Source organism: Microtus oregoni, unplaced genomic scaffold (assembly GCF_018167655.1).
Source record: "Microtus oregoni isolate MIOR12 unplaced genomic scaffold, Mior012 000016F_ref0000370, whole genome shotgun sequence".
Classification (NCBI taxonomy): Eukaryota; Metazoa; Chordata; class Mammalia; order Rodentia; family Cricetidae; genus Microtus; species Microtus oregoni.
Window position 1 is genome coordinate 21,725,273 of NW_024543075.1, and position 25,740 is coordinate 21,751,012.

The 25,740-nt window shown below is 37.7% G+C and overlaps 1 protein-coding gene across 5 annotated transcripts in view; it reads right to left on the bottom strand.

The window, feature by feature from the left end:
- Tnrc6a (trinucleotide repeat containing adaptor 6A) overlaps positions 1–25,740 on the bottom strand; it is an 83,021-nt gene that overhangs the window by 43,435 nt on the left and 13,846 nt on the right. For all 5 annotated transcript variants that reach the window (XM_041666141.1, XM_041666139.1, XM_041666140.1 and 2 more), the window contains 2 exons: positions 20,279–20,366; positions 12,129–12,150 (listed from right to left, as the gene is read on the bottom strand). In XM_041666141.1, the coding sequence (XP_041522075.1) occupies positions 12,129–12,150; positions 20,279–20,366 (110 nt within the window). The remainder of the gene's footprint in view (positions 1–12,128; positions 12,151–20,278; positions 20,367–25,740) is intronic.

Consider the following 25,740-nt stretch of genomic DNA (forward strand, 5'->3'; position numbering starts at 1 on the left):
AGAGTGTGTGTGTGTGTGTGTGTGTGTGTGTGTGTGTGTGTGAGAGAGAGAGAGAGAGAGAGAGAGAGAGAGAGAGAGAGAGAACACAAGAACTTATTGGGTCAGAGGACAACTTTCAGGGTCAGGTCCCACTTTCCACTACGTAGATCCTGGGGACCAAACTTAGGTTTTGTCAGGTTTGGCCACAAACCATTTCATTGGCCCCATCATTTTCAGTCTTCAAAAAGAATATTTATTTTTATATGTTTAAGTGTTTGCCTATATGTATGTATGAGCAATATGTGCATGCTCTTAACTATTGAGCCATCTCTCCAGGTCCATCCTTTTTATTTTTTATGCTTACTAACAAGTCTTTTAATAATTTGGGCCAAGTATTTTGTTGATCTAATTTATGTCTTAATTTTTTTCTCTTAACATAATGGTCTCAATAGGTAATAATGACATATATTCCTTTGTGCATCTTACAATAATATGGAAGGATTAGTGATTTGAAATATATTTTATGGCTGTCAAGGTGGCCCAGGAAGTAAAAAAGCTTGCCACTAAGTTTGACAACCTATGCTCAGTAAGTTTGACAACACACATGGTTAAAAAAAAAAAAAAAGACTCCCACAAGATGTCATCTGATCTCTATGCATTAACACACACACACACACACACACACACACACACAGAGTACAAAGTATTAGAATACTTAAAGTGCCTCCAAAATGAAAGGAAGATAAAACAAATGTAACTAGAAATTATAGGCAACATTAAAAAAAAAAAGCCTGTTTTGTCTGTTTGTTTTTTTTAATGTGCTTAATACTGGATTCAACATGCTATCTGACAACTGACTGTGAACTTAAGTTAGTAAAGTAAGCTGTTGATCCTAGAATAGAGGGTTTATTAATATCAATTATATTACTGAAAATCAAAACACAGGACTGGAGTGGTTAAGAGCACTAACTGTTCTACCAAAGGATCTAGGTTCAATTCCCAGCACCCACATGGCAACTCATAATTGTCTGTAAGGCCCAGAAAACAGGATGTTCTCTTCTGACCCCTGTAGAGATCAGACATGCATATGGTGTATAGATATACCACACATATTAGATTTAAAAAATTTTAAATCTCAAAAAAATAAAGCTAATAAATGAATTTAAAGGGTATAGGTAATCAGTAGTGGGTAATTCTGGCTGTTGTACATATATATTTAAATACTTAATTATGTCAGTAAGAACCCAAACCATTAGACAGAAGGGGGAAAAAAACTAAAAACATGTTCAAAAGACATGAAAATAAAATAAAAATTTCAAAATTGTGATTAATATAAAATGCTTAAAATACAAAGAACAAGCCCTCATAATATGTATAATCACCACAAATATGAAAGAGTTAAGTTCATTTGTTTAAAGGTAAAGCCTCACTGGATGGTGGTGGTGCATGCCTTCACTGCCAGCACTTGGGAGCAGAGACAGGAAGATCTCTGTGAGTTTAAAGCCAGCCTAGTCTACAGAGCTAATTCCAGGACAATTAGGACTGTTACACAGAGAAACCCTGTCTCAAAAAAACCAAAGAAATCATTTGATAAGTTATAAACTGTATAAATATAAACAACTATATAAACAACAAATTTTCTGGGTCAAAAACATCATCATTATAAATGACAAAGCTAGTAAATAAAACTGCCTTAATTACCAAAATTGCAAGACTAGGAAATAGTATAAAGCACTAAAATAAAACATATTGAGGTTCAGCTAAGCTAGTGCTCAAAGATAAATTTATAGTGTAATTATTTCGAACAATCAAGATATAAAATAGACAACTCAGGAAGGCAAATAAACTAAAGGCAACAGAAAGAATGAATCAGTAAAGTACTAACAAAAACCAATTTTAAAAAATTTAAAGTTACATTTTGTGTGTATGTGAGGTTATTCATTTGTCACAGCAGTCAGAGGACAATATGTGGCAATCAGTTCTCTCCTATCAGATGGATTCAAAGGACCAAACTCAGGGTGTTGAGCTTAGTAGCTAGCATCTTTATCTACTGAGCCATCTTACTAGGTCCAGAAATCAATGATTATAAAGTGAACTGACAGGCTTGATTATATTACAGCAAAACAACCAGTTAACATATTTTTAAGGGAAATGAAAAAAAACTTTTCTAAAAATTACTCTCAAGGGCAGGGTATTTGACTCAAATGGCAGAGCGCTTGCCTAACATGCATAAAGCTACCCTGGGCTTGATTCTCAGCAGGAGGATCAGAAATCCAAGGTCATCCTTGGCTACACATCAAGTCTGAGGCCAGTCTGGGCTACTCATGATCCTATTTCAAAAAAATAACATTAAATTTAAAAATAAGTTTAAAACAAAACAAAACCCTCAACCCTGTAGCTAGTTGAAAGTCTAGAGAAGGGAATGTTTAATACCAACAAAGAAATGGGAAAAGTAAACAGGTGAACTAATTAGCATAGAAGAAACAGAAAATTATGAACATACCCATTAGGTCTGGGTCATTTATCTACACCACTGTGTTTTTTGTTTGTGTGCCTTATACTACTTTAAGACACATGCATCTGTCTTTTTATGGTCCCAGAGCACAGTAAAAGAATACCAATATAATACTACTGTCAGACACCATGGAAATGTACAGCATATGGCAACTGATTTCAGATGTCAACCCACCAGAGGAGTGATTCTGATGGAGGTTAATCCTGTCCAGGCAAGGCCTGCAGGACCATCAACTCTGGAAACTGTTGCTCACTTTTGCTAAAGCAGCCTGGTGTCCCCCTAATACCTGCATTGTAGTGTGCAATCTCATGTGACGTGTATATGTAATCTCATGATTACAACTCAATCTTACGGGCACATATATCTGTGGATTGTCAGGAAGATGACTTTTCATTTAGCTGTATAGTTCTGGTCTATAGAAAATGTGCTGGGGCATGCTTTATAACTAGATCTATTTGCCTGTTGAAGATCGTAGACTCTTCAAAAAAAAGTTTGTTTTGTTCCTTTTTGCTCAGGCTAACTGCACATAATTAGCTCACTTAGTTCAAAAGTAGACTAAAGGCTTTTTGTAAATAGATCATGAGTTTAAAACCTTACAGCTATGCACAAAGTCAGAGTCACAGATGTCCAACCAAGGTTACTACATAAAGCATCTTAAGAAAAGCATGCCAATTCTTTGCTTGCCAGTCTGCTGACAATAGACCTATGTCTCAAAGTTTGTCACTGGGCACTGTGCCTTATATCCCTCACCCCCACCCCTGGTCTAGGGTCTGCTCACAGTCTTACTCCTGTAACCTTGGGTTACCACGGCACGGCAAAGGCTCAGTTCCTTATCTTTTTACCCTAGGGATGTGCTTTTGACTAATGAGAGTTAACTCTTGTAATTTTTTTTTTTTAATCACTTCAAAGCTCCTGTAGGGAGAAGAAGCTAGGGGAAGCTAGGAGAGATTAAAAAGAAGATAGGAGAGGCAGAATAGAAAAAAAGACACTGATTTGGAAAAGCACAGAGTGTGAGAGTTCATACATTTGCCCCAGATATTCTACGAAAAAGATTCATTTCACTTGTTGTAGCATCCAATCTGAATCCTGAAGAGAATCTTGGGGCTCTTACAGTTCTCAAGAAATAATTTTAGAGCACCTTTGAGGGTTCCTATACTCAATTTTGAACACCATCACTATAGAAAAATCCATGCATACAATGTAATTGAATATATAGTCCTAGAATTCAAAGCAGACTGAACTAAAAATATAAGTTTAAGATTCAACATAGACAGAAAAAGAAGTCCTAAAGAGTTATAAAATGAAAACGGTATGGTACAGAAAAGAGATTTATGAATCAAAGAGAAGAAATCACAAGAACAAGTTAAGTCAAAGGCAGAAGGTCAGAGGCTGTTTGTTTCAGTAGATATGGTTGCTCAAACAGGATAGCTTCCTCAGTTAATCCCAAGCTCTCTAGATCTAACTAATAAGCAAAGCAGGTCCAACAGATGACCTCTTTGATGGGATGCAAATGAACTTCATGTCCCCTGTGGTGCTGCTGTGAGTGAGGTGTGTATTAATTTACTCTGCAAAAACTTCCTACACTTGCTTGGTCTTATCCTGCCCCAGACACTTTCACAACACCCTAAGCCTATCACCTACCTACCTGCCTCCAGTCATAACTATCATAAAACTATTTTCAGAATGAATCTAACTCATTGAAATGAATCCTCTCCATCATTTTTCCAAATCCATATACTGTTATGTCCATAATACAGTTCCTTTCTCTTCCACTGTACCAAATGCTAGCAGTTCTCAAAATGAGTTATCATGGTCGTCCATGCAATTTTTTCTGCCCAAAATACTTTGACAGTTTCCTTAAAGATCTCTGCCCATTATGCCTAGAAAACAATTCATCAATGCCCTCTACAGCAGCCTTCTAACTATTTCCTAGGACCAAAAGTTTTACTCTCCACCATTCAGACAAATCCTGAGGCTGCAGTACATATATAGTCTGCAAGTGCTGGTTACTGAATCCTCTTTCAATAAAATGTTCAAGATCCAGCATAATGAGGTACAGGATCCATAGAGTACCATGAAATAGCTCTGAAACTACATGATGATCAAGAGGAAAAAGATGATGAAGTTCACTAGTTTGCTGAACAAATCAATCATAATAAAATCTAAAGTCATATGTAGAAAACAAGTTCACTTACTCAATGTAAATAACATGAAAAATACAGAAAGTTCCCCTAATTAGCTTAAAAAAAAAACAAACCACAAAACAAAACCTAAGCCGGGTAGTGGTGGGAGTTAGTTGACATGATCATTTCATTGTACACATGTATAAAATTATCAGAAATTTGAAAAAAAATATTAAAATACAACTATGGCACACACCTTTAATCCTAGCACTTGGGACGCAGAGGCAGGAATATCTGGGAGTTTGAGGCCAGCCTGGTCTATAGAGCTCGTTCTAGGACAGCTAGGCTATTATACTAAGAAACCCTATCTCAAACCAAAAAGAAAAAAAAATCTTAAAATACAGTTGTTCAAATGATATATTTTTTTCACATACTATTTGTAAATATTCTTTAAAAGTTTTATACAGAATAGGGGCTGGGAATGTGGCTCAGTTGGCAGAGTGATTGTCTAACATACATAAAGCCTGGGTTTGATTCCTGGCATAGTATAAACTAGATGTAGGTGGCTCACATCTATAATCTGTAATCCCAACGGTGAGGTGAGACAAGAGACTCAAAAGTTCAAGGTCCTTCTCAGCTACGTAGTTTAAGGCCAGCTTGGGCTATGTGAAACTCTGTGTCAGGAAAACAAGATCATTGCAGATAGAAGAAAGTTAACACATAACAAAACAGCATATCCAAAATTTAGCTGTCAGACAATACCACATGGGTCCTCCCTAGTGTAAAAGCAACTCCAATACAAAACAGTGTCCCCTTAAAATCTTAACCACTCAAAGTCAATTATTCTAGCTGTTTCCCTACTCTGTGTTCTTCACAAGGAGACATTGCTCTTCCTCTCATCTCTCCAACCTCCCGAGAGCCACAACCTCAGCACAGACTTTCATATGACATGTACCCAATGAGAATATCAACACTTATCAGACAGGTATCCACAACAAAACTTTTCAGTAAAAGGGGTTTCCAACTTCTGTTGCTTTTCCACTTTGTATCTTTTAGTAAGGTATCAAGGGAAAGCATTTGAACAGTTTATTGCCTCAGAAGTACTATGGTCTCTTAACTTCCATTTCCTTGCATTTTTGAGACAGCAAGACAGGGAAAGAAGCCAATTAGTTGAACAATAAGAATAATAAATAGCTTTTACCAATATAAATGAGTTTATAAATCAAATTTACCGAAAGCATGAAAAACACTATACTGGTATAAACAACACTGTCTTGCAGATACTTCCCCAGCATAACAAAAATTTCATATTCTGCAGTAACCAGCCAATTTTGAAATGCTGAATGCAAAAAAAACAACAACAACAACAAAAAAAAAGTCTTTAAACTGGAAAGCCCTAAGATAAAATGCTAATATTTTTACTGATAAGTAGTGTTTTAAGGTTTTAAGAGTTAGTCTAGGAACTAGCTCCCTGTCAATCCACTAACTCCTACTAATTAACTCTTACTAAGTGGTACGACTTGAATGGCTGTTAGAAAATATTTAAAAGTTTATTTTATGTAGGCATGAGCAAACCTTAATATTTCTGCTGAGAAGTCCCTAGGGGCCCGGCCAGTGTTGTGGTGGTGGCACATGCCTAATCATAGCACTCGGGAGGCAGAGGCAGGTGGATCTCTGAATTTGAGGCTAGCCTGGTCTACAGAATGAGTTTCAGGACAGCCAGGGCTACACAGAGAAACCCTGTCTCAAAAAACTGAAGGAATAAGAACAGAAAAGTCCCCAAGGAAAAATATCAAACAGCAAGATAACATAAAGTACCAGTTCAAAATTAAATAGCAAATAAAAAATATTAAATTGAGTTCACTTAGTTTTAATTTATCTCACAAATTCTAGAGAACAGCTCTGCTCCCTAAACAGACTCTACCTACTTTCCTACTCAAGGCCTCCTCCCCACCCCCCCAATTCCTTAAGTAGCAGATTCTTGACAGCTCTGCTGTAGGTGGCCTTGTTAGCTAAACACAGGATGAAACTTCTCTTAACAGAAGGCTAGCTCTGTCTACTCTAAAATACAGGGGCTTCATTGGACATGAAACTTGTTTACAGTGTTCACAATATACACTACTGCTGAATCTTGTCCAAATATGTAAGATTCAGAAAAAAGATAATAAAAGATCTACTTCTCACCAAGAGGCACACCCTAGAGAAGAAAAGGGCCACATTGTCCTTCTTAAGTTCCAACAGCTCTCTCCAAATTTGTTAGAACTAATTTAACTACACGAGGTTCTTCAGCCTCATAGACATACTTCTTATCAAAATTTATGCTTTTGAAACAGAGTACACATGTCCAAGCAAGTCTGGAAAACTGTTCTACAACATACTATAGATCAACACCAACAGAGCTCTAACTTCTTTTCTGACTCAAAAATAAAGTGACAATACCTAAAAATTCAGCTGGAAGTTAATAGAAAATACCTAGTGAATAATTAATGCTACAGAATGCTTAAGTTTCCACGATCTTTAGGATCATAGGCAAAATTTTCTAACAGAAATCTGGATCAAAAGTGGGTTATCTAAACAAACAAACAAACAAAGTCAAATAAGAAATAAGGTTTAAAAACATATAATTTAACCAGATAAAATTGTTCCAGTTTTAAAACAGACATATATTTTAAGTAAAAAGGATCTGTTCTTTTCCTCCTCTATCCCCACCTTCCCTGACATAAGATGAATGCACTGTTTCAGTTTCATGAAAGCCTAATTTAAGAAAACATTCAACACAACCACATAACTCAGACCTGGAAGTCAAAGCTAACATTATAAAAGCTATCTGATTCTGTTTCCCTTTGAGTATATATTTTCCTTTTCTGTGTATGTGTGTCTGTGGGGCCTAGTGCTCCTAATCAGATATTCTCCCATCTGTAGATTGACTTCAGGCATGGCTCTCTCGATACATGGCATTTTTTCCCTCATGGCCACAATCCTAGATCTCAGATTAGAACTCTATATAACGTGAGAAATACAGCAATCACTAATCCAACAATAACAAATAAGCATGTACAGTTAACGCATGTGAATTACTAACAAAAATTCAAAGTTAAACAGGTAAACAAGAATGGGCAAATCATTAAAAATTAGTACAGTAAATATTAGTAAAATCAAGAAGGGCCTGGAGAGATGGTTCAAGGGTTATGAGCACTGACTGCACTTCCAGAGGACCTGAGTTCAATTCCCAACACCTACATGGAAGCTCACAACTGTCTGTAACTCCAAGATCTGATACCCTCACACAGACATATATGCAGGCAAAATATCAATGCACACAAAAATAATTTTTTTTAAATATTTATTTATTTATTATGTATACAATATTCTGTCTGTGTGTATGCCTGCAGGCCAGAAGAGGGCACCAGACCCCATTACAGATGGTTGTGAGCCACCATGTGGTTGCTGGGAATTGAACTCAGGACCTTTGGAAGAGCAAGCAATGCTCTCAACCTCTGAGCCATCTCTCCAGCCCCACAAAAATAATTTTTAAAAAAGGCAAGAAAATTCTAATCTTAACCTACTAATCTTAGATTGACTCTTTTACTGAGAGAGTGTGTGTGTGTGTGTGTGTGTGTGTGTGTGTGTATGTGTGTGTATGTGTGTGTGTGTGTGGTGGGGGTCCTGTCTGCCCGTCCATCCAAGAGACCAGAAGATGTCAGATCTTCTGAGGCTGGATTTAGAGGCAGTATAGATGCTAGAAAATTAAATCCAATCCTCTATAAGAACTGTCAGAATCTTAACCTCACCATCTCTCCAGCCTGCCTTGGCTACCACGCCCCACGCCCACCCCCAAGTGTTAAAGATGATACAACTCATGCCTAAATGTAAACACAATACACAATACACTATGATTTACCTTGAATGGATTGGGCTCTACTTTAATGGAAGTAAAAAGCAAATCATTATCTGGGTAGGAAGGCCCAGAAACTGCTGCAGTTATCTCCTACCATGTTATTTCAAAAAGCTGAAAGATGGCTAGGACTATCTAACCCAATGTATGTCTGTTTTCATCATAATTCCATACTATTGAGGTATTATTACCAGAGGTATTATTCCCATTTTACAGATAAATGGACAGAGACACAGAAGCAAGCTGTGCATGCAAAAGCATCTAGTAAAATGCTAAACAGAGCTAGGTTAAATCAGTGTGATCCCAAAACAATTGTCATTTTTAGTGTACAACACTAACTTTCATCTTAACTTGAAATTAAGAGTATAGCCATTCCCCTACTATAAAGAGAGCCAAACTCTCTAACAGGGGAATGGCTAATAATGGACTAACCACTTTAAAAATGATTTCATCTCAATTAAAATAAGACATTAATGTGGGCTCAATGAGTTAACATTAATGGAAAAACAAAGGAAAACAAACCAAGATCCGCATTCACTTCTGACAGGGATGAGCCACAGTTGTAGATTTTAGCTCAAAGTGCTGCTCTCTAAAAACCCAAATTTTCTACCCACATACCTGAATGCACAATACCTATCCAACACTCGGCCTCTAGGCCCTACAGCTTCTAATCCACTACCTTTTCATTCTACAACACAGACATTGGCTGGATTATCAAGGAACTTGTCCAAAACCACAGAAATAAAGACTGCAAAGGTGACAGTCATTCCCAGTTACTGTCTTTTAGCAGTGATTCAAAGCTCTCAGTCTTTGGCCATCCCAGCAATATTTCCCTTAGGACACAGCAGAACAAGGGCTCTTATTCAGAATACAATCTAAAACATAAATGCTCCTTTTATCAGAATTAAAGGAACAGTAAGTGTACATATTAATACAGGTGAAATGTTTTGGTGTGTGTCTTCTTGGAGGACTTATAACTGATATAGCTACTCTTACTAACTCATCTTAATTCTTCTTCAAAAGCTTAAAAGAGAAAGTCCTAATTATTGTGAAAGTACCGTGTACATTAATCGAAGCTGACGTGTGTAAGTCATCTTCCCTCCTTCGCAAGGGGAAAAAAATGGGGATTCTGAAAATCAAACAAAATTGTTTTCTTAACTATTTTCCATGAAAGTAGGTGGCTATTTTTTTTTTCTATCTTGTTAGTACAGAATTACAAATCTTATTTGCTACACAACTCAAAGCGTCTCTCACAGGACGAAGAGAATCTGCCACTAGGAGGTTCTTAATCAGCATCATCTGTGTTCTGTTTCAAACGTCAGCACACATATTGGTCTCCAAATTATCTCACAAAGTAGAACAATGGTACACAAAACAATAAGCCAGACTAATCTCACCACTACTCTAATTCTCCTAGGGATTAATCTCCCACCTAAGTGACAGAATGAACTGCAGCTACGTGTACCAGATTCTCTGGGGTATCACATCAGCTGCAAACAACTTCCATTTACTCAACAGCCTCAATCACCTACACCATATTACATGCTTGAAGCCACAGCTTTCTGATGGTTGTTTACTACTCTGAGCACTACAAAATCACTTAAGTCCCTGAACTTTGTTCAGCATGAGGTCTGATCTTTGAGAGAGAAGAACAAATGGCATCTCTAAAATGAAAACTAAATGCATCATACGACACAGCAGTACCTCCTCAAGTACATACCCAAAGAGACAAAGGCAGCACCTTGACTCCAGGCCCACTGCAGACTTACTTACATTAGCAAAGATATGGCAAAACACGAATGTGTCAGTAGACAAACTGTAGCATACACTTGTGCATGAGCACACAGAGACAAACAGATGGGAAGACACACACACACACACACACACTGGAATGTTCTTCAGCATCAAAAACGGATTCCTTGACATTCCAAAGAGGTAACATGAAGACTTCTCACCAGAGATCTCACAATGTAGCTCTGACTGGCCTCAAACTCACTATTTAGACCAGGTTGGCCTTGCTCTCAGAGCTCCTCCTGCCTCGGTCTCTGGGATTAAAGGTATGTGCCATCATAGAGCAGCTCAGCAGCTACTACTACTGTTATACCTGGCATCTCTTCTCTTTACCCTATATTCTTTATCATCCCTCTCTGGTCTTCCTTCTCTGTGATCACGACGTCTCTAGGCTGGTATGCCGTCAATCCCCTTTATATCCCGACGCAGAGACAAATATTCCATCCTTATTACCAGTTTTGTCTACCAATCTCCTCTGTCCAGAAATGTATTTGTCTTAGCACTCTTAAAATCTCCACTCATGTTTCAGCCAGTTTTCCACACATAGAGGTTAACAGTTTGAAAACATGAAAGACGCTGGACATGGTGACACATGTCTACCATTCAGAGCTCCTAGTTCCAGCCTAGCCTATGATACAGAAACAACCCTGTCTCAAAACAAAATAAATAAGCCATGCCACTTTATTTAAGTTCTTTATTAGTGGCTCCCAGCTGCCTATTAAACTCCAAGTTCCTTGGTATGTTCACATATGAATGCATAACATTTACATAATACACTCATAAAGCTCACTGTGACTTGATTCCCACCTGCATCCCAGCACTGGGGCTATAAAAGCAAGCTGCCATGCTCAGTACTTTACACGGGTCCTTGAGGTTCAATACAGGTCTGACTTACCTCCCAGTCAGAGACTAGAAGTTCTCCAGAAACTACCAGGTGGGGTAAGGACAGGACACTTATGGGAGCCCTGAAGCAGAACAGAATAGGACATTTCTCCTTTCCCAGGAGGTGTTTAACCTAAATTCATGGCTGAATCTACATATGCATATTTCTTGGATTCTGTTGAATCTTTTCCATAAATCAACACTGGTATTGCAAAGTGTCAAAACACTAAGGATTTCTCTCCATCTTTTTTCAAAACTGTAAATAAATCCTCAAATTCTGTCTCTCAAATTTTCCTTAGGTTCATGTAAACACTTTCTTCAGTAAAATAGAGGGTTTATCTGTTATTTACTCTTATACAAGAAACTCTAATAGATGTCATCTTAAATAGTGTTAACCTCATAACCATAACACACACTTCTGACACAGCTAAAACCCCAATTTCGTATGCTGGAGCCAATTAAGTTCAGTCTCTGAGCTGTACAACTTTCACTACTCAGTACTCAGGGCTGGGTAGCTGAAGGACTCCTGGCTCAATGACTGCTGGGTTAGCATCCTATTACTTAAATGGCAATACAGGAACAGACGTCACTACTATGTCTTTACAAAGGACAGAGGACAGGAACGAAGCAGGCAGAAACTTTCCCCACCCCTGCACATAAGATTTTAGAATGAAAGACCGAAGGGAAGGCATTTGCCCCCAAACTCTCACAGTATTAGAAAACGGGACTACTCAGAAAACAGCCCTAGGGCAGTACCTTTTCCACATGGTGACATTTACCATAAAAAAGCCCCAAAGGAAGACACCAAGGTGACCACACAGCATTAGTCTGTCCCACCCCAGGTTTCTTCATAAACTTCTTTACCGTCCCAAAGTGAAAAAAAAAATGCACATAAACAACTTTCTTTCAATGAAAGAAGAAGAAATAGCTTTAAATAACGTACCTTTGATTTTTTGTTCAGTGGCCTAAAATGAAAACAAACAAACAAAAAACAATGTAAATATGAAACTGAAAGAAATGAATTGTTATGATAAAATGCTCATATTACTATATAAGATATACATTTTATTAAAGAAATTATCATTTAGATGAACCGTATAGGAAAAGACATGCAAAGCATTCTTTTCCCATAGATGTGCCCCATTGTTCTTGATATTATGTTTAGTAATAAAAATTTCTGTAATCATTCATTAGACATAAAGCATAGAAGACATTTTATGGTGGCTTATAATTTTTCAAATGTGAGCTATATTTTTCTCATGTTATGTTTAAAATATTTTGTAATTATCACCTTTGTATAAAAAGGTTTCTTACAAATTTTGTATGTCTCAATAGCTTCAAATAATCAAAGACTAATTATATTTTCTACAAAAGTTATAAATAACCACTTTGGCCAAATCTGTAATAAACTTCTGGATATCGAGTTAATATATTATTAATTATATACAATATATTATACATAGATATCTAGACAATATATATTATATAAATTATATATCTATATAATATACAAATTTTATTACATATATTAGTATAGTTAATACAGTCAACTTTTCAATATTTGTTAGGTGAGAAAACTTTTTTAACTAACTTGTAGCTTCTGACACATCTAATGTCTCATGAAATGACTGATGAGCAGCTGAGCAGCTGAACCTGTGCCCATGTTTACTAGCTAGTTCTCTGACACCAACACCGAGGAGAAGGCTGGAGGACAGTGAGGCTCACATAGGCAACCAGCTCAAACTGTAAGGGCCTTGACAAGAACAAGAATCTGCAAGAGATGTCCCCAAGCAAAATCACCTTCTCATCAGAATTGGTATGGAGACCTGAAAGTAAGATTCAAGAATTTTCGGGTTGACTAGAAAGGCTAAATATTAGTAGCTGAATAACAAAGAATTATTTCTAAATTTAGACAAAGTTTTACCTAACTGCCTCAAGGCATAATTCATTTTGCTTTGTCAAATAAAATTATTAAGCTACCAAAAATTCCATTTTAAGTTTTATCATTATAAATATATGTAATAAAAAATGTAACAATTACTCTACTTTTGAAGCCACACCAAATGTTCATCTTCATTATGATGCTATGTCCAGTTTTAAAGCACTAGATATATAAAATAATGGAGGCCCATCTTATATTTTATGGATCAAAATTAAAAGGAAAACAGTGATGGAAGGGTAATGCTAAGAGGCCTGTCAACTACCTTGACAATAATTATTTATTTTAGGGAGAAGTAATTTTGAAAATCAGATTATAGAAAAAAAATAATTCCTTCAGAGAACTCAGTAAGAATTCTACAAAGTGTTAGAAGTGTTATATATGCTATAACTATAAAGCCAAAGAATCAGCATAAGAATTACTTTGTAAGCCCAAAGTCATTCTAAAAAAATTACATATTTTTTTCAAAGAAGATACATTGCAAGACGCAGAAATTATGACATTAAAACCAAAGGTATCCAGTGTGACTTTCCCCGACTGTGCTGGTGTGGGAAAGCAGTTTTATGTTGTTTAGAGCAGTGGTTCTCAATCTTCCTACTGCTGCAGCCCTTTAATACAGCTCATGTTGTGGAACCCCCAGCCATAAAATTCTTTTCATTACTACTTCATAACTGTAATTGTGTTACTGTTATGAATCATAAGGTAAATAACTGTGTTTTCCAATGATCTTAAGCAACCAAGAGTTTGACCCTCCTCACCAAAGGGGTCACGACCCACAGGTTAAGAGTAGCTGTTCTAGAATAATTGACAGCCTCACCAGTATTCCTGTCTCCTATAGAGAATGGCCCTGAGGAGGTAATCCAAGGTCTCTAACCCTGAAAACACTAACCTAACAGGGTGAAGGAACATCGGCAATAGAAATCAAGAGCTCCCTACAACTGAAGAGAAGTAAATGCAAGTGGTAGAATTTTGCTTCTTTAAAGCAGGTTTCTGGAACCTCGTCCAAGAACACAGTATGATCAACAAATTATTATAATGGGAGTTTCCAAGTGGGCCCCGTATTTTAATAGTGATTGTCTCTATTGCCTTAAACTGTAGCCATTAGTCATACATATGACTACTGACCATGGAAATAAGGCCAGTTTAAGTGGAGATCTTCAAAATATATACCAGATTTCTAATAGTGAAAAATTTTCAAAGAATAAAAGCTACTTTATTAAAAATATTGTGTATGAATTATATATTAAAACAGCAATATTTGGGCTCTATACTAAATTACATAAATATATTAGAATTGTCCTTTATATTTTCTTGTGTTGTTTTTTAAATAGGTTTCACTATGTATCCCTGACTGCCATGGAACTAACAGAAATGCTTCTTTCTGTCTCTGCCTCCCAAGTGCTGGGACTAAAAACTGTTTCTTTTTTACTTTTAAATGATCCTTCCTTTTCAACTCTCTGAGTCTCACTTCCTAGTTCTTCAAAAGGGGAAGTTACCAGTTCATATTTCAGAATTATTTTGAGGATTAAGCAATAAAACATTACAGATTAGATTAGGAAAATACATGACATTATAGATATAGTTACTCTACAAAACAATTACAAGGTTCTAACAAATCAAACATGGAAGCAAACAGTTGGCATTTTAAATATTTAACATTTTTCACTTTAAAACAATCTTTCGTTGTGATTCTACAAATGGAGACACTAGATAGGAGTGGACAGGACAATGGATGCTTCATTCCCAGTAGTTCTGCAGTGCCTGCCTAACTTTCAAAGTGTCTAAGCAAACTATAGGGGCTCAGGTTCTGAACCATGCCTTTATTACTGACAATGTGTGACTTAATCAAACTACTCAACTTTTCTAAATTAGCTAACGTTCTACCTCATCTGCAAAACAGAGGCGAATGCCCTTCTCTCCGCACTGTCATGAGGCTCAGGACTTCAGATTGGCTCAAATGAAGGAACAGGACACTGGGGAGCAGTCAGTAGGTATACGTTCCTGCTGCTGTCAGCTAAACTGCCTACCTGAGCGTTAGCTCATTTCTACCTCTCACATTTGTAAATGTGCTGACACCCCCCCCCGCCCCCGCCAGTTCTTCGTCTTTCTCCTTTCTGATCATCTACAACACCTTCCCAATATTATAATTGAACAGTGGTGGTGTGAATAAGAATGCCTCCCACAGGCTCAAATGTTTGAATACTTGGTCCCCAGTTTGTCAACTGAATTAAAAGTGAGGCACTGTTGAAGGAAATATATCCTTGGGAATAAGCTTTGTGGTTCAAAAGCCCACACCATTTCTCAGTGAGCTCTCTCTGCCTCTTGCTTGTGGATCAATTGCCCCAATGCCATGTCTGCCTGCCACGATGGTCACGGACTCTTATCCTCTGGAATTGAGTCCTGGTAAACTCTTCTGTGAATTGCCTTGGTCATGGTGTCTCTTCACATAGAAAAGTAACTAAGATATCCATGGGAGGCCTGTCCTTTTCTGAACAGAAACAGAGGGGTGGGTGGAGTGAGGGAACTGGGAAGAGAAGAGGGAGGAGAAACTGCAGTCATGATGTTTTTTTTAAAGTAACAAAGACACAAAAGAATAAAGAATTAATCTAGTTCAACTCACTTTTTTTCTTCCTTTTTTTTTTTTTGTTTGTTTTTCAAGGCAGGGTTTTGCTGTTTTTCTGTGTAGCCCTGACTGTCCTGGAACTCAATTCTGTAGACCAGGCTGGCCTCAAACTCAAAGATCCACTTGCCTGTCTCTGTCTCCTGAGTGCTAGGGTTAAAGGCCTGAGTCACACCAGGCTCAACTTTTTAAAAATGAGGTAAGTACTACCCAATAGTCTTTCCTATGAGTTAGCAAATGGTAGCTAGTCTGAGGAAGAACAGGGGTGTGAAAGGACAGAGCCATAGGGACAGCATTTCAGCGCCCTCAATGAGTGCTCCTCAGTCTGGTCCTGTTATCACCAAGGTTACAGAGAAACGCACTGATGAGACTCTATGCATTATCCCCAAAGGGAGGAAAGAAGTTAGATGTTTCTACAACCTAAGTCTCTTTTAGGCTTTAGTAACTCACATCCATAAAACCTGTAAAAGTCCCTTCAATTCAAACAGTAACAGCAACTAAAATAGCATTAATGTTAAAATATACTTTATATCAGGAAATACCAGTTTGTATTATTGTTTTCCCCAACCCTTCACTATTATAGCTTTCTAGAAACTACAATTACATGTTTAAGTGAAGGATATTCTAAATTATCCCTCCATAATTAACCTATTTCTCAACCTCCCTTTTCTTCACTGCAGTTCCCTGAAGATCCCTTTTGAAATTTTTCTTCTAAAAATGGAACCTGGGGAGAGATTTGTGCTAGCCCTTGTGTTGCTGCTGTTGCCCTATCCCCTCTTAATGGCTGAAACTATGCCTGTGCGCCATCAAATTATTTTCTAGGTCTAAGAATCAGAAGGTTCTTCATTATATGAAAAGCACTGTACATACATAGCCACATTTTTATAACAGAAAAATGTTAAAAATGAAGTCATCCATAAAGCAAAGGATAACCAGCCTACAGTCCATCATCTCAGAGAACCCAGACAACAAAGAAGACTCTAAGAAAGACATACATGGATCTGCTTAGGAAAGAGGAAAAGCAAGATCTCTTGAGTAAATTGGGAGCATGGGGGGCAAAGTGGGAGGGTAGAGGGGAGAGGAGGAAAAATGTATAGCTCAATAAAAACAATTTTTTAAAAAACCTGGGGGAAAAATGCAGTCATAAACTCACTGAGCTCCATGTTCATTTACTAGGGTAGAAAATGTCATTTTTAAAAGTACCCAATTTACTAAATATTTAAACATATACTTTAATAACAAAATAAGAAAGACTTATAGTTAAAATACTAGAGTGAATTTTGAGGTTTCTAATAAGCTATCAAGGGGGGAAGGGCATAGGACTCTGGTTTAGTGTAGAGCTTCCTTACTTAGTAGGCTCAAAGCTGTGTTTAATATCTCACTCAAATAAAGAAATTGTGTTACTCGGTTCTTTATTTGAAGCAAAAAAAAAGCGCATGATATGAACTTATATTTCAAAGGCACACAGGGGCTGTTAGGAAATTAAATCTACATGTTTTCTGTATTCGTAGCAAGATAAACTACATTTTATCTCCTATTATAAAATTTTCCTTAATATATTATATCTCAATTTAAAAGTTTACAAGGTAACACTGCATAGAAAGCAGAGTGCTGTGATAGTTTTGAATAGAAACCCTAATGGGAAAAGAAGGTTTCAATTTTACTTCTGCTTCTGTTGCCTTGATGAAACTAAGGTTAGCCACTGAAATCACGTATACTGAACACAAACAGATTAGAACAGGTAGCAGCTGAAGTCTTCAGAAGTGAGAGTGCATGGCTAATACATCCTAGAGCAGGCAGATTATGATGAGCGGATGTTCAAATACTCATGTGAAAATGGTCCTGCCCACCTGACTCATGTTTGTCTCCTACCACCTACTGGAGTTTACTTGCTGGCTCCTACATGAAACAAAAAGAAAGCTCCACAAAGCTTGTCTTAACAGTTTGTGACTCACGGTCTTTCATATGAGCCAATCTGGAAGTTTCCTCTTTTTTAAGGAACTATTTGGTAGCAGTGTATGGAAATACCAGCTGTCCTTATTTTGCCAACAGGTTGCATTCAAATTCAGTTTTCTGCAACTTAGAGAAGCTGTATTTACAGTGACAGTCTAGACAACGAAATTTAACAATAACTGAGGGCTTTAGCCTTTCCTTTAGACTGTTCAGTGGATAGATAGGATACACACAATAACCTGTTCATGTGGGAGATCTAGTAAACAAGACATTTTTATCTCTCAGCCTCTGATGGTTCTAGTGGGACATGATGAGAATGTGAAGGTGGAAACAATAGCTAAGTGGGAAAAGAGTAAAAACTTGTCACTGCAGATTTGATGAGATGCCAAATAACAGGATAAATCCCATTCAAGTGCTACATGTAAATTTATGCATACATAAGGGAGTAGTTTTACTGACTTGGTGATTTAAAAAGTTGATTGTGAGGGGAAAAAATAAACTTTAGTAATTGAGTCATTATTTCTATATGCTATGATTTAAAATTACACTACAAAATAGTGCTTAGAGAAATTATTCTACTAAATGTCTTCCTTTTGCAGAATTTTCTCAGTGAGCAGGGCTTATTCCAAACACATATGCCTAAACATTACTTAGGCTCTTTCCCAGATATTTTGTACTGTAGCTTACCAGCTAAATCTTGAACTACTTAGGACCAACAAGGCCTAAGGCAACAAACACTAAGACGCTTGTCAAACAAGATTCTACATTAAGTACACCAAGCAGCCTACTCACCAGCTTCTAGTTTATTTCAGAAGTTCTTTTAAGGGCAAATGACACCATGGCCCAAGAATACAGTAAGCTTTTTCTAACCTTAGACATAGAGGACACAACTCTTTCATAAATACCAAATAAAGATGGACCAAACTGCTAAGACCATACAATATCAAAAAGCCTCTGGTGGAAGCCCATGGCATGAGCCAACGTAAGAGCCCTATACAAACTCATACTATGCATATACTATGTATTCTTTTCTGCTTCCCCTGAGAGCAACCAGACTAGACTGACAGATTAGTGTCCCCTACCATTCCTCTTCACACTCAGTCCTCCAAAGAGCTCTGTACTCCATCCCGCCCCAGAATACCTGCTAGGTGCACCACCTAGAACTGATTTATCACTTCTCCTTGGTCTGTATTATCTAAGTAGGTTAACTGATCCCAAATATACTTCATCACTCAATACAGAATCTAAAAGTCAAGCTAGATGTTCTATCTTCATAGCCACTAAGCAAATTCTATGGGTTATGTCAATAATCCCTTAAGCCAGTCAATCCCTTCCAATGCAACTCAACACTTTCCTAAGGTAAAATACAAACTTTCATGTCATTCACTAAAAAATTGTCAATAACTTCCTCAAGAAGAGAATTTGCCTACCACTACCTGCTTCTGAGTCATCTCCTGATATTCCTACACCCTCCCCCCACCTCACACCAAGCTTCCACATTTTAGGATGTACAGACTACAAATTCCTCATTCTGAGTTTACTGTGCTTCGGGTACTTTTCTGCTCCTTAATCACCTGACTCATTTCTATCCTAGGAAAATGTCCTGTTTCTCTCACTCCATCTCAGGCTAAGGATCTTCCTCTGTGCCTCTAGAGATGCCCATAAAGATACACTTTATTTATGTGCCCTGATGTGTGCTGTTTCTTAATGAATGACGAGAAGCGAAGTGCCCTGCTGTACTTAGTCCAGTTCCTAGCACCTAAGAGAGGGATGCACTGTAAAAGCATAGCAGGACTTTTTCATTAAAAGAATGAACAGTAACTGCTGGGTCTTTTAGAGCAATTGAAAGTCCTTGAGAATTTCGACAGAGAAGACTGAGGGTTAGTTAGGTTTGCTAACTTGGCATGCTCTGCTTCGGGTCAGCTTCTTATCCTGTATTTTGTGTGCCACAGTTCTTCTCTCCAGTAAATGCTTTAGGCCTTGTTTTAAAGTATCTTAATTTAAACTGAAAATATATAAAGTCAGGACTAGTATCAAATAAAAAGGGACTTTTATTCTTTATCCTGTCAAAACTTGCTTAAATATAGTTTACATTATTTCCTACTTTTGCACATGTATTTTATCACCTCATTTAACTCAACACTTACAAAATGTAAAGAAACTGAGGCCTAGGAAGTCTAAATAAAATTGATGGACACATCATTCTATGAGTATATGAGCAAGTAAGACTTCAAAACCATGTCTATCTTCATAGTCACTAAGTTATATATAACTGTACAGCTACAAATTCTGTGCTCTTCCAATTTATAAAATTATAATGAAATACATAGAAATCACTAATTGAAAGAAAAAGACCTATGAGATGTACTTACCTTTGAAAAACTCAAAACCAGTAAGATTATCTATGCATTGAATTACACATTCAGCAAACTACTATATATGCACATTCAAAGACATTAAATATTAACATGAATCTTCAATGAAGTTAACAAACTTAAGCAGATGCTTTAACAAAGCCATGAGTAATTTCCTTTTACTCTACGTTCAAACTGCTTAACAAAGTTTATCACATACATACTACCTTCTTTTGAGCAGCTTCCTTCTTTTTCTTGTCGTCTTTTTTCTTTTTCTTTTCTTCCATCAACTGTTCTTCTTCTTGCACTAAATCCCTGAACCACACAGTTGCAATTAACTTTCCCAAAATGGATTTGGAAATAAAAATAATGTTGCAAACAGGTTCATTTTCACTTATAAGAAATAGAGCAAATTTGTCTTTATTCAACACAATTTGCGACCTAGCCACACAGCTACCATGTAGTACAATTTACTTTTCTTTAATTGACATAGCCTTCCTTCACAAGTATGAAGGCTTTCATCTTAATGTCATATCAAGGAAGGCAACAAAAAAAATGACAAGTTTTACACTGGGAAATTCAAGTTCCTTCCAATTCTAGGATATAAACACTGTGTAAGTTGTAGTTAGCTTGCTAAGGGTCCCAATTATCAAGCAGTACCTAATGGTGATGGGCTGGGATGGTCCTAGGATGGGCTTTCTCTGCTCTCTTACAGTAGTGTGTGCATATGTTTGTGGGTATGTGTGTGCATGAGTGAACATACTTTGTGAATATGAATCAAAGAACTCAGAGCCCTGCATATGTTAGGCAAGAGTTCCATCACTGAGCTACACACCCAGTCATACACATTGTTCAAATACAAGTTATTCATAAATAGATAACATGTATTTTAGCATTATAATAATCTCAAACTATTCTTTCTTTGGAAACAATAATATATTCATTTAAGTTTGTTTAAATTTTTAGAAACTCAAAATTTCAAAGTTGCCAACAGAAAGATCCTCTTGTTCAGGGTATCAGGACTAGAGAAACTGCTTCCTCTTTCTCCCTCCACCTCACTGAAATTCAGAGAGAAATTAATAATGAACTACAACAAAGGGAATCATGTCCAATGATAAACATACAAGTTTTAGGTAGATATACCTGCCACCCCTTTAGTAGAGCGCTAGAAAACATTTAAGACGGGAACAACAGGAGCAGAAAGACATTGGTGGAGGGATTACATAAGGAATAGAAAAGGCAGACACTGGCGGGGGAAGGGGGGACAACATAAGGAACAGAAAAGCCAGATCCACTACAGCCACAACCACATCAACAACTCTAATCCCTGAGTCCTTCCTGTCTGCATGGTTACAGGAAGTATCTGCTTTAAAAACCTACCTAAAACTGAAAAGAATGCTCTCTAAGGAAACTAAAACTTCCAAAGGAGGCTCACAGGTCTCTTCCCAAAGTGCACAGCTCTCCTTATTGGAGGCTACTGGTTCTCCATCCATCACTCAAGTGGGGCCTGTCCATTCACATGGTGCTTTGGATTAGTCCTATCATTCAAGGACAGTCTACTCAGAAAAGAAAGCTATGAAAATACGGAGGAACCTCTCTAGCTACCTTCATTAGTCAGCCTAGAGTCTAAGTTTCATAATACGAATAAGAACTGTTCTGCATATTGAAGAAAACCATCATATCCAAAAACAGTATCTAACTGCCCTAAATAAGTTTTCTGGAGGACACACTATAAACAACAGGCAGTCATGAAGAGGTTCAGTGGGAAACATAACCATTTGTTAAGGCTGAATGACAGTGGGGATGTAACAAAATAAAACCAGAAAGATAGATAAATCTGGAAACTGGAAGAGCTTAAATCTAGCCTTTCTGATGGAAGTGAGGGAGGGATGTAAATAGACTGAGAAAACAGAAAAGACTGGCATCATGCACAACTGAAATAACAGATTCACGCCAGATGCATAATTAGACTCCTTTATATTCTATGTAAGGACCATCCCAACAAAGTCAAAGGCCAAGGTGACCACAGTATACAAGAGTGGCAGATTGAATGGCATACACAAAGATAAGGGTATGTCCACAGGGACATAGGGAGAACTCAAAAACAAAAGCCTTACTGTCACCATGTCAGAACTGGGATACAGTCACATATGGTGGCACATGCCTGTAAATACCAGTGTGCATACGCAAGAGGATCACAAGTTTGAGGCTAGCCTATGCTACATAGTGAGGTAGGTCCTATATCAGAAAAAACAAAAACATGTTTGCATCACAGTATTTCCCAAGGCTAAGATAAGGAGTGTTTATTAACTACCATGGTCTCCAGTGGCATCCAAAGAATGACCCCACTTGTGTCAAGATATCACTCTTAATAGCATTTGTTCTTCATGGCCTTCTGGCAACTACAAGCTCATCCTTTTCTGATTCTTCTCCTTTCTTAAACTTTATTTAGTACTTGTTTTCCAAAGTTAGCAAGTGTCTTCTTAGTATTTATGGCACATGCTGCAGATCTCAAAATGTAATAGGGGTTAATAATTGGCATTCAAAGGATAGGGGAAAAGTTATTCAATACTGTCCTTACCACTCATGCTTTCCCCAAAGAGAAACATACAGACTGTCTATCTCTGTCCCTGTCCCTCTCCCTCCCCCCCTCTCAGTTTTCACATGTTCCACAGTTCCAATATTTTAGTCATACTCCCTTCAAGGCTAGTAGGAGGATATTTCAAAGCTATCATTCTATGAATCTACATGCTGCTAAACAGAAACTGGGCTCCCCCTGAAAGGCTCTCCTTCTACGAGAACTTAGTATTCTTACTTATAGCCTGCACCACATATAAAGCCTCTGAGTGCCCAAAGGGAATCTTGTAGGAATCAGAAATGCTCTGACTGGAGTGGAGTTTATATAGCTGTATACATTTGCTACACCTACTACCTAGAATCAAAATGTAAATGTCATTGTATATAAACTGCATCTCCCATGTGATTTTCTTTTAATTTTAATTTTAATTTTAATTTTATGTGTATGCTGCCAGGCAGCACTAGGGACCTTAAACTTTCAGGGGCCAGCAAAATGAATCAGAGGGTGTCACCAAGCTTGACCATGTGAGTTCTTTTCTTTCTTTTTTTTTTTCTTTTTTGGATTTTCGAGACAGGGTTTCTCTGTGGCTTTGGAGCCTGTCCTGGAACTAGCTCTGTAGACCAGGCTGGTCTCGAACTCACAGAGATCCACCTGCCTCTGCCTCCCGAGTACTGGGATTAAAGGCGTGCGCCACCACCACCCGGCTTGACCATATGAGTTCTATCCTCAGGACCCACCCAGTAGGCGAGAAGTGGTTTCTGCAGGTGGTCCTCTGACCTGCCCCTTTCCACTACCCCCCACCAGACAATAAATAAATGGTTTTAAAAATTTTAAGAAATTTCATTTTTTTCTCCTGTGAATGTATATGAGACAATGATAAGGGACAAACTAGACCATAACAAGTAAATACTGTAAAATCTGGCCCTGTGCAGTTGGAGAGTTTTAAAAACATAAGAGAAACGAGCTAGTGAGATAGCACCTCAGATAAAGGTGCCTACCACCAAACCTGACTGATAACCTGAGTTTGAGTCCCAGGAATCACATGTGAAAGGGGAGAGAAATGGCTCCTTCTTAGTTGTCCTCTGACTTGCATTACATTATGACATACACACGTGCTCACAGTAAATAAACACAGTAACAAAATAAAAATCAAAAAAGTAAAACACAAAATCATAAAACTTTTTGGAAGTATGGCAGCGGTATGGCAAGTAATATAACAGACAGACAGACAGACAGACAGACAGCTATCATTCTACCACCATCCTTGAGGATGTCTTACAGCAGTGAAGCACTAGAGCATAAGGCATATGCATATGAAAGTTCACTGCAAGTCTCTCTGAAAGCAAACACTGCAAGTCCCATCAATGAGGAAGCCGCTGCTGCATGAAAAGCATAATGAAAAGGAGCCTATCTGCTTACTCACTGGAAGGAATGCCCCTAATGTAGGAAAGGGAAAACACAAGTTGCAGATTCTCTATTTTTTAAGTAGTGTGTCAGTGTTACATTACACATTCAAGATGATTCTCAGGTGATTCATTAATCCCAAGCCACTGGAAAGGGAATAATACATAAGTGAATACTATAAAACAATAGCAGCAGACTAATCCAGAGGAAAACATTAAGCTATAGTATAGGCATGCCAGACAGTTAAATGTTGATGGAACTAGGCTTGCATGGTGTGCTGAAATGAGTTAATAAAATCAGCACAGTAGGTGTTAACTACAAACTGATCCTTGGCCTATATCAGAAAATTGGATTTCAATGGCGTTCATTCCATAACTGATGAGAGTAGGTACCGGTGCCTGAACTGCACAAGTACTACAATCCACCTCAACACCTTATTGTTTCCTCCAAATATGACATGAAACCAGTCTCCAAGAGAAGCCTTGAGCAATAAATTTATTTTTTATCTACTTTTATTTATTTTTATGTGTACAAATGCTTTTGTTTGCATGTGTGTCTGTGCACGTGTGCCTGGTACCCGAGGAAGTCAGAAGACAGCTTCACACCCTCTGGAACTTGAGTTATAGGTGGTTGTGAGCCACTATGTAGACGGTGGGAATCTAACCTAAGTCCTCCACAAGAACAAGTGCTTTTAACTGCTGAGTCATCACTCCAGCCCAAGGACAATAAATTTCTAACAAGCCTTGCCTCTGGCAAATTATCTTAAAAATGTTTCCCTTTGACAGGAGGAAAATTAAGCATATCTTCTTTAACTGCATGGAGTGGAACTCTGGAAGCTGACACCTAGTTTCCTCAGAGATTTAACCTATATACCTGTTTCCTTTGTTGATTTTTTTTTTCAATTTCCTTTCATTTTGAGGGACCTGGAGTTAAGACATATTCCCTGATAGGCAGAAAGACAAGGAGAGGGACCATCCATGACTAGCTAATGAAGGTGGTGAACTTCCAAGAAGGCTGGCTTCTTCCTCACCCTCCTAACCTAGGACAAAAGCCTGACAGTTTAAAACAAAGGCCTTGTGGGCATTTTCTCCCTCCACTGGTTCCCTACTGAGGGTCAATCAGCCATTCTGGCTTTCTTCAAACTGACCAACCCTAAATTAGGGGAAAAAATCCTTCAAAAACTTTTTAAATCCCCACCACTCAAGGAGAGGCTAGGCTTCAGCTTCCAAGGTCCCTACTTTGCTTTGCAGTCATTTTTGTGTGCTTTCTGTGTGTGTTTTCTCTCCCCAATAAAAGCCTTTATTGGTAGAGTCTGTCTACTGTGTTTAAGAATTTCCCCACTTCTACTTGTCATTCTCGAAACTTTCCCCCCTGCCTTTTAATTATTTAATTGTCAGGGAAAGTGAACCCGATCAGGATCCCTGAGCAGTAACGGCTGCACAAATATTCCATACAACTACATGCTGAATCCTGTAGGTCTTCCTCACCAACTATAAAACCTGAGAGGGAGAATTTCTACAGACAAAAAAAAAAAAAAAAAAAAAAAAAAAGTAGCTTTTCCAGTCAAGAGAGCACAGAATGACATGAATCCCGGGAAGCATAAAGACTGGTTAGCCTGACAGGTTAACAGGATTGATACACAATGGAATCTTGACAAGAAGTAAGTGTTGGGTAAAAATAGGCAGCAGAATGTACAGTGAGAAGTAA